Source organism: Leuresthes tenuis, unplaced genomic scaffold (genome assembly GCF_036924035.1).
Source record: "Leuresthes tenuis unplaced genomic scaffold, fLeuTen1.0.hap1 SCAF_6, whole genome shotgun sequence".
Taxonomy (NCBI): domain Eukaryota; kingdom Metazoa; phylum Chordata; class Actinopteri; order Atheriniformes; family Atherinopsidae; genus Leuresthes; species Leuresthes tenuis.
In genome coordinates this window covers 7,077,766-7,094,554 of record NW_027325360.1, presented here as the reverse complement: position 1 = coordinate 7,094,554, position 16,789 = coordinate 7,077,766, and the positions used below count along the sequence as shown (strand labels likewise).

At 42.3% G+C, this 16,789-nt stretch overlaps 2 protein-coding genes across 2 annotated transcripts; both read left to right on the top strand.

Moving 5' to 3' along the window:
* The first annotated feature begins 1,261 nt into the window (after window positions 1-1,261).
* dmrt3a (doublesex and mab-3 related transcription factor 3a) lies at window positions 1,262-4,463 on the top strand. Its single transcript, XM_072387333.1, has 2 exons — window positions 1,262-1,736; window positions 3,103-4,463. The coding sequence occupies exons 1-2, from the start codon at window positions 1,337-1,339 to the stop codon at window positions 4,122-4,124; spliced, it is 1,422 nt and encodes a 473-aa protein (XP_072243434.1). The 5' UTR covers window positions 1,262-1,336; the 3' UTR covers window positions 4,125-4,463.
* Window positions 4,464-11,761: 7,298 nt separating this feature from the next.
* Window positions 11,762-16,309, top strand: dmrt2a (doublesex and mab-3 related transcription factor 2a). Its single transcript, XM_072387332.1, has 4 exons — window positions 11,762-11,915; window positions 12,509-12,921; window positions 14,392-14,491; window positions 14,951-16,309. The coding sequence occupies exons 2-4, from the start codon at window positions 12,550-12,552 to the stop codon at window positions 16,054-16,056; spliced, it is 1,578 nt and encodes a 525-aa protein (XP_072243433.1). The 5' UTR covers window positions 11,762-11,915; window positions 12,509-12,549; the 3' UTR covers window positions 16,057-16,309.
* The last annotated feature ends 480 nt before the right edge of the window (window positions 16,310-16,789 follow it).

Genomic DNA, 16,789 nt, shown 5'->3' with positions numbered 1-16,789 from the left:
GGAACAACATGAATAAATTTATTATGCGTTCACGCGCAGCCTCCCACTCCCACAAATCTACTCGGCCGGCACAAACGGCGAAGCCACTCTAGTCACCTTGAAATTTCCTCTGCTATTTTCCAATTAAAAGCTTAATAGCCCTGGAGACGGGCTTCATGTGGGGAAGTTTACCGTGCTCTTATTCTCTGAAAGCCGCGCTGCTCGGATCCCATTATTTGCTTGAATAAACCTTTTTTACGGTCAGAAATGGGCCCCGGCTTTGTCCGGTGTTATGTTTCAATGCCCTCTATTAGTCCAGCAGAGGGGACATATCAGCATCCTCGACATAGTTCCCAAAGGGCTTTTATACATGTAGAGGGCTAATCATCTAAGTTATGTACGATTGTTTAAAAGGTGAGAGCAGGCGGCGGATCCGCTTTGTCCGGATTCATTCTTGGAGCCTGAAGGCCTGCAGACAGCAGAGCAGGAAATACTGACGCATACCTTGATGTTTTTAATGGAATCAAAGCTCATTCTCTCAATTGAGGTTGTTGGTGTTATTTCCTTAAAAATGTGTAAAGAGGTAAGCGTCAGAGATTCGACAGCTGGGGTGAAAATGTTGGGTTTGGTGCGATAAATGGTGCGATAATGTCATATTTCTCCTGAAATATGGAATAAAGGGGTGCCAATAGAAAACGGACTGAATCGCGCACTTCTGTTTTAATGCCGAACCAAAGCAGCTTCCTCATGTGGACAGTTCTGGTGTCAGTCGTCATCTTTTGTAGTTTAAAAACACAGAAAAGGCACTCCCCATATTTTCGACTTCTACTTCTATACATTCAGGGACAATCCTGCACACAGCCTGCTGAAAATGACTCAGTTTTAGCGGCTCAGATGCCATTTGTTTCATTTTCAGGTTGTTCCTGTCGCAGCTTCTCTCTGATAAAGTTCACGTGAACTTTAAAAAAACACGGAGAGGTGTGTATCCACTGGAAAACAAAATGTCTAATTTCTCCTCTAAAACTCTGAACCTGTAAATCTCACTGGGGGGTGTTGTGTCGCCCACCTCTGCCTCGCGCTGACATCTTTTGCAGCGTGCAGCCGCTTTGACGCGAGTGACAGCGTTTGGTTACTCGTCCTCATCAGAGCGTGTCAGCCTGATGCATATCTGTGCTGTCAGCCGCAGGAAAGGTGGATCCTCCACAACAAGCCAACACCTCTTGTCTTCATCCCGTCATGCGTGCAGTGAAGGAGCTCCATCCTGCTCCATCCTTCTGATTGTTGCTGCTGCTCACAACAGCCTCAGCTCTCCGCAGATGTACCAGTGGGTCCTGGAAAACACGCTGCCTCTGACAGGATGAATGGTTACGGGTCCCCCTACCTTTACATGGGGGCTCCGGTGTCCCAGCCGCGGGCCCCGCTACAGAGGACACCCAAGTGCGCGCGGTGCCGAAACCACGGCGTGCTATCGTGGCTCAAAGGTCACAAGCGCTACTGCCGCTTCAAGGACTGCACCTGCGAGAAATGCATCCTCATCATCGAGCGGCAGCGCGTCATGGCGGCGCAGGTGGCGCTCCGGAGGCAGCAGGCCAACGAGAGTCTGGAGAGTCTCATCCCGGAGTCCCTCAGAGTGCTACCCGGGATCGGCATGAGTGGAGCCAGCGAGGAGAACCAGGGAGCCCCGCCGAGGACGGAGGAGCTGGAGCTGAGGTGGAGCGGCACGGAGGCGGTGCAAAGCGGAGCACCGACATGCACAGGTGGGAGAGCGCAGGTCTGATGGGGCAGTTTCACTTTGTGATGAGTTATTATTACTGTGAGAGGAAAAGGAAATATGCCGAGTTATCCGCAGAAAGAAACACTTTAAAACTACGAAACATGTCAGTAATATAAATAGAATCATTCTCACAAGACTGTGACTTTTTTAAATTTATTTTAAGATTTCACACAAACATTTGAAGGAAATTCGTCTAAAATATTCTAAGAAAAAAGCGAAAACAGAAAGAGTAACAGACCGACACATTCATCTAATCTGGTGTTTGATGGAACTTCGGCTGCTGTTTCTGTACATTTAGAATAAATCTCTTCATTCTACAGCCCTCATACAGCCAAGGAAAAGATTCAGAAAACTTTTAGATAACGAAATGAGAAAAGGATCACTTTAAAACGTCTTTAAAGAGCACAGCTAATTACAAAAAGAGATACGATGTGCTATGATTTACTGTACAGAATATTTCTAATAAAAATCTAATATTTTCAAAACTTCTTTTTAATAAAAATATCAAATTTCTGGTTATTTAAGGGTTTATTCCCGCATGTGCTCATTTATAAGAAGAATTTCTTACTATAATATATTTAGAAAAGAGAGAAAAACAAACAAACAAATGCAGTATATTTGCACAAATTTTCCCAAAAAGACAAAAAATTATTAATGAAATCAGTCTGTGTGGCGTTGGTGGGATTCTTTGAAGTTTTATTTGCAGCGATTTTCAGCACTTTGGGTTCAGTTTAGTTTTAAATGTGGACTCATATTCTCACAGTGCTGCTGTCAAAACAAGCAGGGGGAAGTTTACCTAAAGTTTGGGGATTTATGAAACATGTCTATAGAAAAGCACCTCTGTCTCCTCTCTCTGAGCCCAAAACAGACAGGCCCAGTCACATGTGACCGCCATTCATCCTGCAGGAGGCCGGCCTCAGATGAAATGTTACCGAGCGATAGGAGATCTGTTTACAAAATGTGGTCAAAAGGCATCGATGGTAGATTTCTTTACGACACGGAGTCAGCGCTTTGTGCTAGCAGCTCTGAGGAGGAAATGGCAACAAATCCACGTTTCTCGCTGTGTTGCTGACGAGCGGAGAGGAGAGCTGGGAGCAGGCTAATGAGAGAGGAAGAGGAAAAAAGTCAGATTTGTGTCTGGGGTTTAGGTTCTTGAGTTCGTTTAACTTTGAAGTCACTTTTTGTGTAATCATTTAGAACAGAATTTTATTTTATTTTTCAACATAATTAGATTAAAGTCATAATTTACACCATGTTCTAAGAATAATTTGGAATAAATTCCTCTCTTTGAAGCTGAAGCTTTTGCCTTCCTCCCCGTGTTCCTTCAGCTTTATATTTTTGTCTTGCAGAGCCCACAGAGGACGGCCCAGAGGAGGGTTCAGGAGGGGAGAATGCAGGCAGCTCCAGTGACAAGGAGCAGGACCCGCTCAGCTCCCCCGAGGGCTCCAAACCAAACTCCTGTTACACCCCGGAGCCGTCAGAAACCCCCTCCCACCCCGAGGAGAGCCGCTACAGCCTCCCCAAAGCCGGCAGCGCTGAGAAGGATGCAAAAGCCGAGAGTCCGCCCAAGTATCCCGCCAGCCCCGGAGAGCAGAGCGTGCTGATCGAAGGCCTCGCGGGCTCCATCAGCCTGCCCTTCAGCCTCCGCGCCAACCGGCCTCCGCTGGAGGTCCTCAAGAAGATCTTCCCCACGCACAAGCCTCCGGTGCTGGAGCTCATCCTCCGGGGCTGTGGAGGGGATCTGGTGGGGGCCATCGAGGTGTTGTTGTCCAGCCGGAATACTGACGGGAGCGCGCACCATCACGGTGAGCCGCACCCGGACGCCCTGGTGCTGCCCTCAAACGGACACCTGTTCGAGCACACGCTGGGCTCTTACCACCCCGTGTCCTCCTCAGCCAAATGGTCGGTGGGCTCCGCTTTCCGGGTCCCGGACTCCCTCCGGTTCACATCAGATTCCGCTTCGGGCGTTGTGTCTACCGGCGCACTGGGGGTCCCCTTGCAGCACCCTTCCTTCCCGCAGCCCACGCGCTACCCGCTCATGCTGCGCAACTCTCTGACACGCAGTCAAACCAGCCCCTTCATGCACAACGACGTGACTCTGTGGAATACCATGGCCCTGCAGCAGCAGTACCAGCTCCGCTCGGCCGCACAGTACGTGTCTCCTTTCGCCCCGACGGCCCCCGCCGGCCCCGGGGCGTCAGTGTTCCGCAGCTCCCCCATCCTCCCTACCAGACCCTCCGAGGAGCCGCGCATCAGCATCCAGGAGGAGAGCTGCTCGCTGGGGCCCAAACCCGGCCTCTACTCCCCTGACGAGGAGTACGAGGAGCGCTCTGACTCCGCAGACTCCCGCACTCTAACCTCATCCACCTGAAATAAATGCGGATATCAGACGTTGACAGCAGGGGGGAGAACCAAAAATGAATTATTATGAACGAACCCCAGTGTTCCTGTAAAGCGTTTGTTGTGTCTTGTTTGAATTTTGTCCTCTGACAGAATGACGTTAGTCCTCCAACATCACCGCCACGCTTCCCAGATGTTCCTGCAGCTGGACCTGAGCTGAATGGGATGAATGTAACAGACTGTGATCACACATCATTATAGATTCTCAGATCCACCTCCTGCAAGCATGTTTGTTACTGTGAACACCTCTGATGTAGAGATCATCACTGCATGTTGAGTATGCCAAATAAATCTGAGTTATCCAAATGGATCAGATTGTTTTCTTGAGTGCTGTAGACTAAAGTTTCAGCTTCAGCAGCCTGGAGATATTTGTCATCGTGGTTGAGCTTTAAACAGGATTGTGTTGTTACTAACGTCTTCAGTTTTTTCCCTTTGCTAAAATGACTGGGCTGCTTTTATTGTTCTATAATCATGTGTTCAGAGCATCAACTGAAAACTGACGCTAACACTTCATGTTAATCTCCTTTATTTCTCATTTACAAGTAATATTCTGGCTTATATTATCTATACATGTGAGCAGGAATACAGGAATATCTAAGTATGTTCTAATATTTAGTATCTGTGGGTGATTATGTCTCCTCTGCACACATTTACATTGCAACAGTATTTATAATGCAACTCATTAACTGTATCTTTTTCTGGAATCAATGAACAGTTTCAAAGTGCATCATAAAACTTATTAACACAACATTCACATACTGGTTCAGGATACTAAAGAGAGATGGAATCAAAGTAATGTGTGAAAAGAAGTCTGAACTCTTCTCACTCTAATAAAACTCCCTTGTCCCAAAGACTGAGTTATATAAAGTCATATTTATTTATGGTCAGACTGTGTAAAACGCACAGATTTCGATGTCTTGTAAACCGAGTAAGTAGCTGGATGAGATGGAGAAAGTCTCCACAGTAAGAGGATAAAAGTCAGTAATGATCAAATATAGACAGATAACTGTGGTTTAATAAGATTATTTTTGAGTTTTGGTGGTTTTGGATTAAAATCTAAATCACAAAAACTCCATATTAACATCTGATGGTCAATATCCCCTCATCTATAGCCTCTTATTAATCGCTCTGCTTCACTGATCTTGCTAAACTTTGTCACGTTTCCTGTTTTAAATACGAGATTCTTTTCTGGTCGCTTATTTATGAAATACACTTTTCCATTTGCTGACACAAAAACTGAGTCATGCTCATATAAAACAGAGTAAAGAACATGAGAATGAAGCTGGATGAAGCTACAGAATTAAGGGAACCTATACTTTGAACCAAATGACTTCACTTTTTGTCAACTTGGGACAGCTGCAACTTTTTGGAATTCACTCATAAATAATCATCCACAAGCTTTAAACCAGAAACAGATTCTATTTTGGCTGATCCATCATTTTCATTCTCTTTCCACTGTTTCTGCTTCGACTGATTCAGTCCAAGCTTTCTTTTTCTTTGTTTAAACCTCTCCTATGCCGCCATCCAGTGGTGTAGCTAATCTAAAACATCACAAAGAACAACCCCAGATAAAAATGCTCCGAGAACATCTCGAAGCTGAAAGACGGCAGCAGAATTCATTTAAGTTTCACACCATAACCCTAAAGATTCTGATTCTTTTTGGCTCAAGGACAAACAACAAGACAGTGTTTCATGCGTTTCTATTTTCAACAGCATCCATAGAAACAGGAAGAAAAAAAGTAACCCTAAAAAAAATACTTCCATCACTTAAACTGAAGATACTTTTTAAGATGGCATCTAAAGCAGAAACATTGAGCTCATTCACCTATTCAGTTATTGTTCTGATCAATTCAATTCAATTCAGTTTTATTTACATAGCGCCAAATCACAACAGATTTCATCTCAAGACACTTCAATGACAGAGTCCAATTCAAGCCAATTACAGTCAAATTCATTGTAATCAAAATCCAATCAAATCCAATTAATTAAATTCAAAATTAGTCCAATCCATAAATACAGAGTCTATTAAAAACAAATTCATAGCTAAGGAAACCAACAAATTGCACTGAAACTTCTCTTCGGTCCAATCTCCCGTTCTGAGCGTGCATGAGGCGGCTGTGGTGAGAATCGACTGCCTTTCAACAGGAAGAAACCTCTGGCAGAACCAGACTCAGGAAGGGCTAAAGAGGGGCCAACAAACACCATAACACCATTCAAAGGATACCCAGCGAGAAAGAGAAACACAAGTTAATGACAACAGTAATGCCAAATGTACATCATTTCATATGAAGAAATAAAAGGGGGGAAAAAGAGAGCAAAGTGAGAAAAGGTGTGACATAAGAGGCCCCTCAGCAGTCAAGGCCTATAGCAGCTTAACTATGGGATGTTTTAGGGTCACCTGAGCCATCAGCTATCATTGAGCTGCTAAATCATTATAAAAACTATGGAACATTTGTTGAGTTTATCTTGTTAAATTGTAAAGTTGGAACCTTTTCAGCAGAATTCTAAAGGTACAAATGTATTATCAGCATAAAAGAAGTTTCTTTAAACGATCAACATAAATATAAAGAAATATACAGACCAAATCATTTTATTTAACTTTAAAGTTGAGTTCCTCCCTGAGGAGATCTGTCCTGTTCCCAGGTGGAGTCTGCCATCTAGTGGACAACAGTGGAACATCAGGTTTTTCTCTCAGTATGTTAGTACCCTGAGACTCTTTAACATGACCAATCCTTCTTTTTTCTTTTCTTTTCTTTATTATTTTACACTAAACAACAGAGTATATGTGGGGGCAGGAGCAGGTTCAACTAAATCTTAAGGTTACTTTTAAACTTTTAAAGTTATAACCTGCAGAAAAAAACAGTGTGTGACAACAATATTAATTTTTGAATTAACACCAGAATATGGACATGTTATAAAAAAAAATAGAATAGTTTACTTGTCAGACATTTTAAAAAATAATTAATTTAAGACTCTCTTAAAAAAAATCTCTCATCAAAACTGAGAAAAAAAGCCTTGATTTTTGGCTTTTTTCAAAAATATTCTGAATGTATGACTTTCTTCTCTGTTTCACCTGTTTGTGTAAATAACTATAATGTGAATATAAATGGCTTAAACATAGACAGATGTCAGAATGCTAACTTTGAGTCAACACAATGCAGATGGATGAACAAATTGTGGGTGTGAGTCGTGCGACAGCTGTAGGACACGTCCTCCTGTTTGTTGCACATTAGCCATGAGAGGTCGAGGTGTCACACCCGTTCAGACAGAGACAAATGTCGTCCCGCCTGGTTTTGTATTCAGCTGCATGTGTTGTCGGTCCATCAGAGGCTAATTAACATAACAGGATCCCCAGTGATCCCGCACTGCTCTTCTGTCTGTACGCAGCTCCTGTTACACTTTACGACCTGCACAGCAGGACACTTCCAACAAGATGCTGTTGTTTCAATCAAGCCCAAAAGTAAACTGGAAACAGCGTGTGAGAAAGTGTCTGTTCTTTCTTCTTAGGCCGTGTGTACATAAAACAGAGATTTGGCTTTGAACAGCTATAATATTTCTGTGCTGAATAATTTCCACATACTTTGCTCCACATAAACACTGTGAGTAAATACTGTAATGTAGTTTTTGTTTGTTTATCATGAAATGTTAAATTTGATGTTTTTAATACACTGTTTGATAATAAGTTGTATTTTGGTTCTAAAATCTGTGCCTTTCAATTGTTTTCTGGTGGGTATAATTCATAATGTGCAGATTATGTATGTATATTTAGCCTTTTTTCTCTGTTGATATCATAATATTCTATTTCATTCTATTTTATTGTGATATTTGAACAGGAAAATCAAGACACACCTGATGAGAGTGGAAAGTTCCTACAAAACACTGATAAACTAAGACTGCAGTGCAGCTTGCTGGGTTACAGGCTATAATACTGTGAGATCACAATAAATTCACTGTCAGTTATCACGGACTCAAAACATCTGCCTGCGGATTTTAAACAGTTTTCGTTGTTTTCACTTTTGCCATTTATGGGCACTACATGATGACAAGATTTTGAGTCAGTTAGAAATCAAGGTGAATATAAAGTCTTTATTTTTTTGCCTTTACGAAATCCGAAAATAAAATAAGAATATTTCCTCAAAGAAGAATAACAACATGGACTTCTTTCAAAAGTCTCTACAGGCCAGCAACACCTGTCCATAATCTCAGAAAACTACTCAAAGATTCCAAGACCCCTGAAACAAACATGACACCTGTTCAAGGATCCCTTTACTATTACCCGGATTCTATTCAAATATCCCAGAAGTCACAGAGCCATTCGAATTTTGTCATTAATACGTGTGTTTTTGTTTGTCTCTCAAGGTTCCAGGAAAATTCCTCCCGAGATTGCCTGGATATCTCCAAATTATTCCCTATAACTCATCAAGAATCATTGGACACTTCAAACACACCCTGGAAATTATTTTAATGGCTTCTACCCAAATACTGTACACGTTCCCAGACACTACTTCCCCCCCCCTTGACAGTTACTGGACTTGTGGAAGTCAGTTTTAAGATCAGAAAGACCCCATACAAAGAACCCTGTGAGCCTTTCAATGATGCCTTGACTGAAGGAATTTCAGTCCACTGTAAAGCCCTAAAATTCACTCAGTAATGCCTGCAGCCCCTTCAAGGAATCTCAGGACTTCCTGGAGGATCACCGGGTCCTTCATCTCAATAACGTCTTGAATCTTTTCAAGGATCACTGGAATATGTTTGGATTTCTGACAACAGCAATGATACATGAGCTTATATGACCTGGAATCACCTGATTCTCCTCAAAGCTCCTGAGATCACTGCAGGAGCCTGCTGATGTTAAACTGATGTTTGCGATCCGAATAGTAGCCTTGGACTCCCTAAAAAAAACAAAAAACTGTAATCTCTTTTAGGAGGCCTGTAGAACCCCTTCATAGATCCCTGACAATGCAATGTATACTTCACAATATCTGAAATTAAATTCAAGGATCCATGGTTATCTCTCGTCTTGCTCAAAGATAAAAAAAAAAATTCAAGCTCCAGGGGGGTTAAAAAAAAACCACATAGATTTAAAGACATCTTGAAACCCCCCATGAACCACTAAACCCCTTCAGACCCCTGGACTGCATTTCTTACAGGGAAACCTATAACCATATCAAAGTCTAAGCATGATAAAGATTCCCCTAAAACACTCCCCAAACCCTTATTTTTGGATTTCACTCAAGGTTCCACGGACATTCTCCATGTTCCTTCAGAAACCACTGACTTTACACAGCAACACCTTTAAGGATCCCTGCAGAGGCTGCACTGCTTCACTGAAGGCTGGAATCAGTTTAAGGGTTTCTCCAAATCTCTCCAAGTTTTCTCCAAGGACCCCCGGGAGGGTATTCAGGAATGCAGGAGTTCCTTTTATCAAAACCTAGAACTTCCTCATTGACCCCAGAATTACCTGCATTATTCAGCATGTGATCCTCTGGAACCTCTTCAATTGACTCCCTGAAATCTGGAACTATATAACGGATGTTTGGAATACCTTAAAGAGACCTTGGAGAGAGCATTCAATGACCCCTGCCAGCCCCATACTGCTTGACACAGACAACACATTTCACCTGGAGGGTCGAGCTCCGCGCGGATCCTCTTGTCCGACCGTTGAGCCCGCTCTCAGCATCAAAGCATTCCTGGTGTGGAAACGGCAGTCCGGGGTGGCTGGTCGTAACCTCCGCAATAAATTAAGGAGAAGTGGCAAATAAAGCTGCACCTGCAAGCCTGACGTCTTCACCTTCAACACATGGCGGAACCGTTAAAAGTCGCTGTCCTCATCTGGTGGAAAAATGCGATAAAAAACAGACGAGAAGAAAATCACGAGCGACGGTGAGCGGACAAAGCGGATTGGTTCTTTGTTGCCAAGAACAACGCTGCAAAAAAAAGTGTAAATAATATATTATGTAGTGAAAAATATATTAAAGTTAATGTGTGGTTCAAAACCGAAAGAGCTAAGAATAATATCACTTTATTATTAAAAAAAATATTGTAGCACGCGTGGAGACAACCTATAGGTTCAAACAGGGAAAAAATGTCAGCTCAGGAACAAACGTGGCCTCTGTAAGGACAGGTAAATGTAGAATAAATTAATAATGACATGACACAGTCTGATTAAGGAAAATACTCAGAAAATACATTTGAATTCATTGTCGACATGTTGGCTGGCTTTTATTCATTTTAATCTTTCCTTTTCAAGACAACGAGGAGAAAACTATCCTTTGCCGTTGGGAAAGTAACCCACCCGTGACATATCCATGCCGAAAACACACACTCACGTCCCACTGATCATTAATTCTAAGTGGCAGACAAAAGGTTCAAGGCCCCAGGTATTATCTTTATTGTCAGTACCATGAAAGTCAGTTGACTCTGAGTAAACAAGACTGCTTGTCTTCTTTTGTCTTTTTCTTCTTTTCAAGTCAGCAATATACGCACAAAGAGCTAAACATAGAGTAGTACATTCCTGTTTTCAAGACTCACAGCTTGAAAACACACCCATCGAGAAGAAAGTGGCAGGGTTTCCGTACACCCATATCACGTGAGCTGTGACACGATCCCGTCGAATCATGAGTGTCACTAAAGTGTAAAAAGCAAGGTTATGGTGGATAGATTATGGGTTAGCTTTCACCTGACTCTTGCTAACCCATCTGCATGCTGACATGGCGTTTTTCACCCTTTAATATCAGATGTGGTTGTTGTGAAAACACTGTAATCACCCTCAGATATTTCTCAGGAGAGCAGACCGTAAAAACGACCTGCAGGACACGTTTATCACCTGTTGCCTGCTTTGTCTCCCGCGACACAGATCCTATCATCACTGTAATTGTGTTTGAGGTGCTCAGCTGCATATATTGCAACATACAGATTTGAATCTACCTACCGTCTTTGTTAGATATATTTTCAATAGTAACACTGAAAACAAGAGAAACAATTACTTTGTGTGTGTGTGTGTGTGTGTGTGTGTGTGTCTTCAGCTTGAAGATTAGTTTAAATATAGTAATTTACAAAAAGGCCTCATTCTTCAAGCATGAAATATTTCAAGATACTATTTGTCTAGAGTTCACGAGCCAATGCTTATCGGTTTATTTTATAGGCCTTTGGCTTGTCCAGTTATTTTAAAAAATAAAATAAAGCTAATGTAAAGGCCAAGGAGAAGTTTCAATGTAAAAAAAAAAAATCTGTAAATTTGTGCCAACAACAAACTGTTGAGGATAGACTATCAGAGGTAGCTCTTAGCTAAACGAACTTAGTTTTTAATGAACCAATTAGAGTGAATGTTTGTGTACTTTGTTGAGTAATGCCCTGTAGCTTAACAACAAGTAACACTTCAATTGTTTTGTTACTTTTTACGTCAAACTAAATCCCTAAAAAGTGAACTAAACAAGTAATCACATTACTGTTCACCGTTACCGTCAACAGCCGTTACAAGAAGGACTCCGCCCGCCTGCATAACTGCTCGCGATGCCATTGGTCGGTGCTTGTTTGGTGGCAGCCAATCAGAGGATAGAGAGCGCGCCCTGCGGCGGTTCTTAGGAGTGTCTCTCTGTTTGTCTGCTTCAGAGGAAAGTTGGATACTTTCACGGTGCGACCCTCATTCATTCGCTCAATTAACAGCTAATTAGGCTTCAAGCTGGAGTCTGGACTGCGTGTGTCATTCATCACGGTACTAACGACGTGGTAACCGCTTTGCCACTCTGCCGGACCTCTGGAGGTAAACTGAACTCTTTTTTTATGGGTTTGATTAAGCCTTGAGGCGCTCTTTTAGGGTTGTCAAAATGAACACAAACTATCGTATTAGGCAGATAAATAGGCCTGTTAATAAAACACAATAATGCTTCTAGTTGCAGTTATCAATTTTCTAAACTATTTCCATCTTTTTTGTGGTTTGTTGGATCAACATAAGAGTAGATAAAAGCTTATCTAGTTTTCCACGCTGTTTATTTATTTATTTTTAATCTATTTTGTCTGTGGGCTAATCTTAAATTCGGCTGTTGGTAATAAAAACAACTGACAGTATCTGGCCTGTTATTTTATAGCTCTTCATTTTTCTGTTGCCTATCTGACTGCATCAATTAATCTTAAGTAGTTATTGGTAAGTTAGACTTTCAAACATTTTGCTGTTTCTGTTCTTTAAGCTATAAGGAAACATTAATAGGGTTGCTCATGTGTGTTAAGTGGGGGGTTTATATGCAAATATGAGGTTTTAGTGATATAATATTTAGAATACACTCAAATAAAAGTGTTTAACGTATTGACACGTATTAGTCAGTGTGTCTAATAGGCTTTGATTTTTTTCCCTTCCAGACATAAACTGCGTTTGAAGCCGGCGGTCGACACGGGCAGACATGTCAGACATCGCCGGGTGTGATTTTGAAATCGATGTGGAGAGCCTGGAGACGGAGAGCGACGACCCGGCAGAATCTTCCAGCCGGCCCGGCTCGGCGCCGCTCGGCCAAACCGCCTCCGAGGACGACGGAGACGGCACGAAGGGCGACGACAAGCCGGGCCCCAGCGGCTTGTGCTCGGGCGATCAGAGGAAACTGAGCCGGACGCCGAAGTGCGCCCGCTGCCGCAACCACGGCGTGGTGTCCTGCCTGAAGGGGCACAAGCGCTTCTGCCGCTGGAGGGACTGCCAGTGCGCCAACTGCCTGCTGGTGGTGGAGCGGCAGCGGGTGATGGCGGCGCAGGTGGCCCTGAGGAGGCAGCAAGCCACGGAGGTAGGCCTGGACAGCCCGTGGGTGAATTTTATTAGCGTTAAAACCTGCAACCAAGCAGAGGACATTTTAAGAAATAATCCAAGAAGAAAGAACAAATAAAATAGGTTCACTTTGTAAAAATCACTTATCTACTTTAAGGAGGGAGGTCAGCTCAGTCAGTGCTACTTTCTTGTAGGCCTATGTAAAGTCAAGTGTTGCTCTCTTAAATTGGAGTTTGCATTAGGATGTCACTTCCTTACAGGATATCCATGCGATGCAGGTTTATGCCTCCACAGCTTTACTTTATGCATCAGTCTCTGCTGCATCAGTTAATTTTCCAGCTGTTTCAGACTCTGAAAAATCTTCATGTTTGAATGATTCAGTAAATTCATCATGACAATAAATGATCTTGTTGTGCTCATTAGAAACGGCGTTTGAATCCATCCACACCAGAGGTTTTCAGTTGGTCTAATTTTCCCAGAATGAGTGTGACTTGGCCTGTGAATTTGAATGAAAACTTTCAGCTAAGACTCTCTTTGTTCTTCTTCAGGCCACGAGTTAAGGCCACGATGCTTCTTGTATGATTTTAGAGGTTCGAGGTATGACCGTATTCCACATGAATCACGGAAACATCTGCAGAAATTTTGCCTGGCAAAGCAGCTGTAGCTATTTTTTTTAATCTCTCAGGACAAATCAGAGCAAATTCAACATCATTAGATGCCTGAAAATTTTATTTCTTATTAATTTGTTTTTCAAAGACATTTGAGTGGGTCAAAGTGAGAAGTTTATTTTTACGATGGAAAGTTTAGGATCAGTGTTCGTCTTCGAGTCTGCTCAGTGTGTAGTGCTTATTATTTCTTCATTTCACAGAGTTCTTTATGTTGTTGTTGCAACTAAAGAATCAAATTGGAGAATTAATTTGTAAATAACAAAATAAATTTGGTGCTTTGGGCAAATATTGTAATATTTGGGTCTGCTCAGGTTGGTATTTACAGCTCTTTGATGAACATTTTGAAACTGGTGAAGCACGAGCTGTAATAGTTCACATACGATAATTGCTTGTTTTTTTTTGGTTTGTCGGATCGGACGTTTTATTCGCTTCATATTTCTTGTCAGGCTGTTACAGATTGCAGAAATGAAACTGCTGCTTAAATGTTGAAAACAATCCCTTGTTTCCGTGCCTGTGAAATGCTGGAAAATGTACATGGAGCATTTTTTACATATTTAAGGTTAAAGTAGTCGGGAGATCTGGATCTCATGATGGCTGCTGCATACACCGAGGTGGTTTCTTTTTTTAAACTGTGATAACATCAGCAATCTGTTTTAGGACCTGTATTTCAAGAGGATTATTTTTAAGATGCTCGCTCACATTATCCAAACAGGCAGACGAATTGGACCTCCGCTGTGACAAATCAGTTGTTATTCTAGGATCAAGAAAAACATCCCGGCAGCATGATTTAAGGTCTCTCTTTGCTTTTCTCTTTATCTTAGGATAAGAAGGGGATAACTGGGAAACAAATTCCAGCAGAGAGGAGGATATATCAGCGACACATTCGACCGTCCACCATGCTCGCCAAAAGCATTCTTGAAGGTAAAAAATGAAAAGATTTGACATCATGAAACACGTTTCTCTCTTTCCTTGGAGATTTTTTTTCTTTTGATTATTTACAGCACTATAAAGAATGAATTGAATAGAGAAAAAATAGATAAAGAGGAATGACAAATAATTTAAATAATGTTCAAAAAGTCGGCTTGAAGCTGTGACTCTTACTTAGTTTCTGATAAAACCATCTTTTTCTTCATATTTTATCTTTTTTCTTAAAAACCAAAACAGTCAAAGAGAAGTGTTGACATGTGTTTATCGCCATAGAGAGATGGCTTTATTCCTGTATTTGGCTAAGATGATGTAAATTGCCTGAACTAGATTGCAAAATTCCATTTGTTGGCAGTAAAGTGAGCATTTCTGCAGATGTGCTCAGCATCACCTGCAGGTCAAAACACATCGGATAAAATGATTGAATGTTCTTTTTTATATATGTGTGCATACCAGGATACCGTCCAGTGCAGTCCGATCCATTCCTGGCAGCCAACCCGTCTCTTCCCCCACCGCTGAGCGATCGAATGAGGAAGAGAAGGGCCTTTGCTGACAAGGAGCTGGAGACCATCATGCTGGAGCGTGAGTACAAAGAGAGAGAGCTGATGGAGAACAACCAGGCGGCCACAGGCCCGCTCCTCTTCTCAAACGGCATGGTCCACCACGCTGCTGAATACAACTCCTACAAGACTTCCTACTCGCCAGCTGCTCAGGTTGAGCCACAGAACAAAGAGCTGTGCAGCTTCCTTGGCCCTAACTGCCTGGATCTCTCCATGCAGTACCCTGCTGGCTCTGCAAACGTCGAGCTCATCTCCTCTAACGTCAGTGTGGCCACCACCTACCGCCATTTCCCGCTTCAGCCATCTCGAGGAGGCTTCATGATGTGGCCCCGTAGTGCAGCCAACCTGGGCGACGCCTTGCTCTATCAGCAGTGTTTGTTTAATGCCACAGCTGTGCAGAACATGAAGCCCGGTGCTGTGTGGGAGCCCAAAGTAATGCCTGCTGAGAGCCAGCCACCAGAGCAGGAGGCTGCGGCTGCTGTCGCTGCTAAACTGGAGGGATCCCGAGCCGCTGTTGTGCAGGACTTATCAGATCCACAGCGGGCTGATCCAAAACCTCTCAGTGTCACTCAGGTGGGGCAGAGGGAATGCTCAGCATTCTCTCCACCAAAGAGGAGCTTTGGACCGTCGTTTCCCAACAACCCTCACTCCCAAAACTCCAGCCAAGTCCTGAACAAGCTGAGCAAGGACGATGCTAAGCTTTCCATGAAACTCAACTCCTTTCACTCCCTTATCCAGCACTCACTGAGTGAGAAAAACAACAGTGGATCCGGGCCAGAACACAGAGCTCCATACTGCAAAGAGCTCCTAGAAGAGGCAGCTCGCAAGTTCAGGGAGGGAACTGCCAAGGACATTCAAGGTGTAAAAATCACAGACAGGTACGGAAAAGACTTTCCCACCAAGCCTGTGGGGACCAAGATGGCATCGGGCGAGTCTCTGTCCTTTTCTGTGGAAGCCATATTGAAACGACCCACACCTGCCATGAGTCGAGCATTCCATTAATTTCCATTAAGTGTCCTTTCTTGCACTATAAACGTCAGGTTTTCTCAGTAAGAGATCAGCTCTGGTTGTGGTTTTGGGTTCCAAACGAAAAACACAGGCACTGCATCGAAACAGTTTGAAATTATTTTCCCAATGTAATATTAATGTATAGTATATTATATTTTACACGTGCATGTTTTAATAACTTTATTGTGTAGAGTATTTAAACATTAACCAATGTTTTCCTCATGTCAATAAACTTTATAAGACTAAACTCTTTTCATAAAAGGTCTCGGATGTCATTTCATGCTCACGTTATGACACGTTTAACTGCAAACAGGTTTTTGTTTGGGTCAGAAGTTCGTCCGTACCGGCTGGTAATTTTCTCCGATTGCAGGGTCATATTTTTTGAAAAAGAGGCAATGCAAGACCAGAGCCTCAATTACACGCATTAACTCCATCATATATTTTCATCCTGATTAATTAAAAAAAAACATTTCCATGCTCTAACACCAAAAACAATTCATTAACCATTAACACTGATAGCGTTGAAGAGATTTTTACATCTAGTTTAATTTGGCATTTTTAAGTTAAATGTATTTTGCACATATTAAACTAAAAGCAATTGCTTTTTTTAAAAATTAAAATGCAATATATCATAACTCCAGAATAAATTATACAAATAATAATCTCAGATTGCATGTGTAATAAGAAAAGGTCACATGCAATTAAACATACATTTCCACTGTGATAT

Coding starts and splice junctions, on each gene's coding strand:
- dmrt3a (XM_072387333.1), top strand. CDS start 1,337: ATGAATGGTTACGGGTCCCCCTACCTTTACATGGGGGCTCCGGTGTCC. Junction 1,737..3,102: donor CGGAGCACCGACATGCACAG/GTGGGAGAGCGC, acceptor TTTGTCTTGCAG/AGCCCACAGAGGACGGCCCA.
- dmrt2a (XM_072387332.1), top strand. CDS start 12,550: ATGTCAGACATCGCCGGGTGTGATTTTGAAATCGATGTGGAGAGCCTG. Junction 12,922..14,391: donor GGAGGCAGCAAGCCACGGAG/GTAGGCCTGGAC, acceptor TCTTTATCTTAG/GATAAGAAGGGGATAACTGG. Junction 14,492..14,950: donor CGCCAAAAGCATTCTTGAAG/GTAAAAAATGAA, acceptor TGTGCATACCAG/GATACCGTCCAGTGCAGTCC.